Raw genomic sequence first — 7,253 nt, 5'->3', positions numbered from 1 at the left:
CTTGAACCCTGGAGGCAGAGGCTGCAGTGAGCCGAGAGTGCGCCGCTGCACTCCAGCCTGGGCAACAGAGCAAGACTCTGTCTCAAAAAAAAAGAAAAGTACAAGTGGGGTTGTGGTGCATGTTCTGTCTTTTAGCCCTTTATTCGTTACGTGAACAGCTTTGCATCACATTAACCTACCTTTTCATGACTAAAAAATATTTCATTCACTGAATGTTCCACCATGTATTAAACCAAAAACCTCACGTTTGGACTGTTAGCTCTAATTCTTTGCCTTGCAAACATTTGGCTTCAATATTGGGGTATATTTGTAATTATTTATTTAACAGCTTCTTTTAAAATGTGCTCTTGAGGTGATATTTTACTAACATTGTAATTTCTCAGCTTCTTAAGAAACCAGAAAAGGGAGAGGAACCAACCACAGAGAAACCAAAAGAAAGAGGAGAGGAGATTGATACTGGAGGTGGCAGGCCCGTGGAAGGCTCGCTGGAGGAGTCCCAGGAGACGTGAGCGTGCTTTTGTTGTTACGACCGCGTCACTTCCCAGTCATGGTGACGTAGGCCTTGTCAATACGAGTATGCCTGTTTCACGTTATTCTTGGAATCCCAGACTTTCCAGGGTGTGCGAGTGCACATTAGCCTTCATTTCCCGTCAGCATGGCAGGAACTTGGTGAACTCGCGTCGTCTGCAGTCTCAAGTCTGTCTTCAGATCAGGGAATTTCTTCCTGTCTTTTGCTTTGCTTTTCCCTCCATGTCCTCCTTTTACTCCTGAGCCATCTCCTGGATTCCTGCTGTTGCATGTCAGGTCTTCAGGATCTGTCTTCCCAGTCTTTCTTTGTTTTCTGTTTTTTGTTTTTATTTTTCTCTGTGTTTGTGATATCTTGCCCTTCGCTCTTTTAGCCCCCTTGCAGTTTATCTACAGAATTGCATATTTGGGAACCCCATCTTTTAGGACTGGCAGATCTTTTGTGGTGGAGAAACAGAATTGTAAGTGCTGTGATCCTTTGGTTGAAGCTGTCCCTGGCTCCTCCGGTGTGGGTCTTGACCAGCAGCTTTGGCTGTGCACTGTGAGTCCTCCCTTTTTCCTTTCCTTTGCTGCTTACAACAGTGCAGCTCTGTGGCGGGAGCAGCTCTGTGGAGGGAGCAGCTCTGTGGAGGGAGCAGCTCTGTGGAGGGAGCAGCTCTGTGGAGGGAGCTCATCTGCAAAAGGGACAGACACAGCAGCATCTGCCTGGTGGGCCAGAGAGACCAGCCAGATGCCAGTCGGGGGATCTTGTCCCTCTTGCTCCTGGCACCCACCATCCTCAGGACCCTGGGTACCTGGGCTTGCCTTCCCCTCTGGGACTCCTGCCCACTCACCACATCTCACCACCCACAGTCTCCTGGTGCCCAGGGCCACTTGGCTCGCAGGGGATGGTGGACGTGGGTTTTACTTGGGAAGACTAATGGGATTAGGCCGCCAGCTTCTCAGAGTCACAGTCGTAGGGGTGATTTCTCACTGCCTTTCTTTCAGAGTTGATGAAGTATTCTTTCTGCTTCTTGGGGGTTTTGGTTTATTGCTTTGTTTATAAAATTTATGTCTGATTATCAAATCCGTGATTGTGAAGCACTGGGTTATGTTATGGGTGTAGTTACTGTGACTGTTCTTGACACTGCCACGTGTCTGGTGTGAATTCATGCTTGATTACAGATCCTCATGGTCCCCACTAGCCCTGCCAAATGAGCGAAGCAGCCATTTATTTACTATTCATTTAATATTCTGATAAATGCATAAAGATAATGGATCTGCCATTATTAAATGTCAATTAATTTTACTCTGCACATCATGATGGATGTGCACCTGGGCCCCCAGGACAGCCACTGGACCACTTTAGTCTCAGTCACTTTGTAGAAAAGAAGGTTTATTTTATTTTATTTTATTTTTGATAAACAAAGTCTCGCTCTGTCGCCCAGGCTGGAGTGCAGTGGCACGATCTCGGCTTACTGCAACCTCTGCCTCCCACGTTTGAGCAGTTCTCCTGCTTCAGCCTCCTGAGTAGCTGGGATTACAGGCACGCGCCACCACGCCTGGCTAATTTTTGTTTTTTGTTTTTTTGAAACGGAATTTTCGTCTTGTTGTCCAGGCTGGAGTGCAATGGCATGATGTCAGCTCACCACGACCTCCGCCTGCTGGGTTCATGCACTTTTGCCTCAGCCACCTAAGTAGCTGGGATTACAGGCATGCCTCTCCGTGCCTGGCTAAATTTGTATTTTAAGTAGAGATGGGGTTTCTCCATGTTGGTCATGCTGGTCTCGAACTCCTGATTTCAGGTGATCCGCCTGCCTCGGCCTCCCAAAGTGCTGGGATTACAGGCGTGAGCCACTGCACCTGGCCTAATTTTTGTATTTTTAGTAGAGACGGGGTTTCGTCATGTTGGCCAGGCTGCTCTCAACCTCCTGACCTCAAATGATCTGCCTGCCCCTGGCCTCCCAAAGTGCTGGGATTACAGGCACATGCCACCACACCCACCCAATTTTTGTATTTTCAGTAGAGAGGGGTTTCACCATGTTGACCAGGCTGGTCTCCAACTCTTGAGCTCAGGTGATCCCACCCACCTTGGCCTCCCAAAGTGCTGGGATTATAGGCGTGAGCCACCATGCCTGGCCGAAAGAAGATACTTACTTTGGAGGGTTAGTGAGAATTAGACAATATGTATAAAAAGTACCTTAGCGTGAGGCATATTGCTTATCTGTCACTCAACTGAAATGACAAATATTATTACTATGATTTATTATTCTTTGTAGTGGTTTTTGTCAGTGCCTGCTGTGTGCCCATCACAGTGCAGCCTCAGCAGTGCAGTGCTGACACGGGCCCCTGTTGTCTGGGAACCTGCGGGCTAGAAAGGAGGGTGAGCAGCCGACTGGCGGTTACTGCAGTCGCTGATGCTTGGGTTGAACCACAGGTCACGCAGCGGCAGTGATAAAGAGTACAGGGATGTGGAGAGATCTCAAGAAAAAGAATGTGAAGCACAAAGACACCATGTGGATGACGGCAGGAGGCACAGAGCTCACCACGAGCCTGACTGGCTTTCCAGAAGGAGTGAAGATGAGCAGAGATGGGGGAAAGGACCTGGCCAAGACAGAGGGAAGAGGGGGAGCCAGGACAGCGGGGCTCCGGGGGAGGCCATGGAGAGACTGGGAAGAGCGCAGAGGTGTGACGACGGTCCAGCACCCAGAAAGGAGCGACTGGCAAACAAGGTTTTTATTAAACCCAAAAAGAAAAATCTGTCTGGCTGTCTTAAGGTCCAGGTTGCACGCTGACCGTGTCACCCCCACTTGGCCTTGTGTCTTGGGAAGCTCGTTATTCCTGAAAGTCAGATCCTAGAGTGAGACTAGTCGTCATCTTTTCTCAGAGAGTCAAATTATTTTTCACCAGGAAAAAGAAAGATTTTATTTAGTATAAAACTAGCACGTTTGTATGATTCACTTGAGAATAAGATTAAATTTTCCCTTGAGACAGGAAGGAAAGTTTTAATATTTCATGGAGGTTTCTTCCACATTATCAACAACATTCTGATTATTAGTGAATATTCCCGTGGCTGACAAACACCTGAAGTTAGTTCTGCACAGACGCTGAGCACAGGACTGTGGTTACCCCCTTAGCCAAGCAAACAGCTTTTTTTTTCAGAGGTTTGAAGCTGATTTTTGTTCAGGTTGCGTTTTCCCAGCGCAGCACTACAGACGGCATCACCCTTCTGACAGCACCAGGCCCCACCCCAGCTCCCAGCAAACTGAGGGCTGCCTCGGGTTCGCATTCCCACTCACCTCCCTCCCCATGTCTAACTCTGGCAGCCACTGTCTGTTCTCTGCCTCTGTGATTTTGTCATTTCAAGAATGCTTGATGAGTGCAGACACACAGTATGTGAGCTTTGAGAGTGGCTTTCTTCACTCAGCCTAATTCCTTTCAGATCCTTCCAGGTTGTTGTGTGTAGGAACGATGTTCACTTTTAAAGTGTTTCAGTGTAGCCGGGTGTGGTGGTTCATGCCTGTAATCCCAGTACTTCGGGAGGCCGAGGCAGGTGGATCACCTGAGGTCAGGAGTTCGAGACCAGTCTGGCTAACGTTGCGAAACCCCATCTCTACTAAAAATACAAAAAATAGCTGGGCGTGGTGGCGCGTGCCTGTAATCCCAGCTACTCAGAAGGCTGAGGCAGGAGAATCACTTGAAACTGGGAGGCGGAGGTTGCAGTGAGCCAAGATCACGCCATTGCATTCCTGCCTAGGCAACCAAAGCAAAACTCCATCTAAAAAAAAAAAAAATGTTTCAGTGAAGTCAAGGCTGAAAGCAGAGGAGAGCCTTCTTGTCTTCACCCTTGAATAAACACCTCTAGAATACTCCACAGTTTTCTGGGGTTGCCTGGACCTTGGGGGGCACAAAGTACAGCCATGGGTCTTTTCAATAGGGAGTCCTCAGTTTTCAGTTGCCTTATTTTAGCAGTGGTGAATGGCCTGGTGCTCCCCCGAACTGAGGTGGGGCAGCATTCGCTCCTCTGTTTAGCCTCACAGTGCTGTGGTGGGAATGTGTGCAGGAGCTTCTTTCCCGGGAGCCTGGCATTTGTCATGTACTTCTGAGGTCAGGTTCCATGCTCCATCTGTGTACACAGGTACTGCCCTGGTAAGAAGCCGAATTGTCGGCCAGGTGCGGTGGCTCACGCCTATAATCCCAGCACTTTGGGAGGCAGAGGCGGGTGGATCACCTGAGGTCAGGAGTTCGAGGCCAGCCTGGCCAACATGGCGAAACCCCATCTCTACTGAAAATATAAAAATTAACCGGGCGTGGTGACACGCGCCTGTAGTCCCAGCTACTCAGGAGGCTGAGGCAGAAGCATCAGTTGAACCCAGGAGGTGGAGGTTGCAGTGAGCCGAGATTGTGCTGTTGCCCTCCAGCCTGGGCAACCAGAGTGTAACTTTGTTTCGGAAAAAAAAAAAAAAGCTGTGCGTGCTGGCTCCAGGCAGCCTGTCTCCGCCCCACAGCATTCAGGTGCAGGGGCCTGCTGAGCCTGTTCGCACCCCTCCCGTCGGTCAGGTTCATACCAAGGAAAAGAAAATTCAGTTAAACCCCCTGATGGCAACCTGATGTGGGCTTCCACACACAGTCCAGGAGAAGGTAAAGGTGAGCTGGTGAATCCTGGAGAAGTGTGTGAGATGTGCCCACATGGTCGTCCTTGCAACCCACACTTGGGCTCCTGGTGACTGTTGGAGGCCAAGGCTGCAGCTCAGCAGGGAGAATAGGCAGGGAGCGGGAGGCACGTGGAGCAGGAGGCTACAGGCCTCAGGAAGTGGGAAGCCACCTTCCTCCTCTGCCACCCCTTCGGTGCTGGGGCAGGGCTGGTGGCCCCGTCAGGGAGGAATTGTGCTGCTGTCGCTGCTGACTCTGGCCTTCAGGGCCACCCTGTGCTTCCCTGGCTGTTGCCTTCAGGCCCTGAACAGTTACCCTTTGTGGATTTTTTGGTTCATTTTTATTGCTTTGCCTCCAGGAATTTAATAAAATGATGGGGTAGTGTTTTCCCAAAAGGGAGCAGTTCAGTTTCCCTGCTGGTAGATGCTAGGCAGGGATAAGCCCCATGGAAATTGCTTACCACTCACGTTAATAACAGTTTGAGTTCGCAGATCTGAAGCCATCTCTGAGGGTCCACATCTCATTTTGTTTCAGGCCTAGGGACTGAGGTGGACATGTTTTGAGTTTTCACCTCCCCAGCTCAGATTACAAAGTGTTCTTGGTGTGAGCAGTAACATTTGCCCAGATAACCGACGTTTACGTGGCTTTTTAAATTGCCTGAGAATTCTGAGAGAGTGCTGTGAAAAGGGCTGATTTTTAGCTGCCAGGCTGATTTTCTTTGGACAATTCATATCATCAAGTTCTAGAAATACAAGGACATATTGACCCTTCTGTGTTGCCAGCCCTTGGAAGAGTAACGTGCCCTCTTATCCTGGCAGGACCGGCCGGCCTTGCAGCTGTATGATCCAGGAGCTCGCTTCCGAGCACGCGAGTGTGGTGGAAGTGGGAGGATCTGCAAGGCAGAAGGTTCGGGGACTGGTCCTGAGAAGAGGGAAGAGGCAGAGTGAGTCACTGGGTGCACCTGGCCTCCATGGACAAGCGAAGGAATCTCAGAAACGTGTAAAGGACCCCGAGTGTGACTGGAAAGGAGAACTTACTCCTTACCAGGAAACTGGAAGCTAAAAATACAGAGGGTGACATAGAAACACGCGGACACCACTCTAAAGAAAGTAGTGATCTTGTATTAAATTGAGCAGAATTCTCATGGATTTTACCATTCCTGTTATAAACTAATATTTGTTTTTCAGCCAAAACAGAAAATGATTTTCACTGGACAGTAGAAAAATATGTGTAAAATAGGGAAGAAAGTTAGTATTGGATCAGTGTGAGTCCTGAAGCACTTTCAGTGCTGTGAGAACGACATCCAGTGTGGGTTTCATTCATTTATAGGCAGAGGAGCTGTCAGTCTCTCGTGCCTCTCGGTGGCCTCTGAGCTGTGCTGTCGAGTAAAGAGTAGTTCTTGTTTGTTACAGCCTCCGTGAGTCAGCCATGCCTGCAGAGTGTGCTGTGTTTCAGTCCTGGTAGGAATATATGCCAGAGTTCCCAGTATTTAAAACCCAACAGCTTCAACTATTGCCCTTTCAACAGTTTTGCCACTGACCGGATGAAAATGGTTTCACAGTCTTTGGATGGATGCATTTGTGGTTTGTAACCATTACAGTTTAAACCATGGTTTAAGAATTTGCCCAAATAACAGAAATTTTGTTTGGGAAGGGATAAACTAGGTATAGCATATAGAGCCTGTCTTTGAGTTTTAGATACTTTATTTGTAAATAACTTAAAATAGCTTTCTGAAACCGTGCATTCTACAGTTTCTTCCTTTCAGTGAAATTGTTAAATGTTAATGTCTTTTTGGCACTGCGATTTTAACCATTTATTAAATACAAATTTTGTTAAAGAAGTATTGACATGTTCTTTGAATCTGTGTCAGGGAAATTCTGATTTGTTAGTTCAAATGCCTGACAGCATAATCATACAGATCTTCTCTTTTCTTGGTTTGGATGACACTGAGCAGCTGTCAAAAATGTGCAAAAAATTCCAAAATGTAAGGCCTTAAAATACTTTACTGGTAAATATTACACAGACTTTCAAAAGGAGAGAGAATGACTTAGAAAGTCTTTTTGTTTGTTTGTTTTCTCGGAGATGGAGTCTCACTC

General features: G+C 47.9%; 1 protein-coding gene across 1 annotated transcript in view; it reads left to right on the top strand.

Annotated features, from left to right (window-relative positions):
• Positions 1-7,000, top strand: part of UPF3A (UPF3 regulator of nonsense transcripts homolog A (yeast)) — a 23,115-nt gene extending 16,115 nt beyond the window's left edge. Inside the window, exons 7-9 of the mRNA XM_011979446.1 lie at positions 384-505; positions 2,942-3,236; positions 5,976-7,000. Of these exons, the coding sequence (XP_011834836.1) occupies positions 384-505; positions 2,942-3,236; positions 5,976-6,104 (546 nt within the window). The 3' untranslated portion in view covers positions 6,105-7,000. The remainder of the gene's footprint in view (positions 1-383; positions 506-2,941; positions 3,237-5,975) is intronic.
• The last annotated feature ends 253 nt before the right edge of the window (positions 7,001-7,253 follow it).

The sequence above is a fragment of the Mandrillus leucophaeus genome, unplaced genomic scaffold (assembly GCF_000951045.1).
Source record: "Mandrillus leucophaeus isolate KB7577 unplaced genomic scaffold, Mleu.le_1.0 Scaffold201, whole genome shotgun sequence".
Classification (NCBI taxonomy): Eukaryota; Metazoa; Chordata; class Mammalia; order Primates; family Cercopithecidae; genus Mandrillus; species Mandrillus leucophaeus.
Note: the sequence above shows the minus strand (reverse complement) of the source record. Positions and strands in the feature narration are given on the sequence as shown.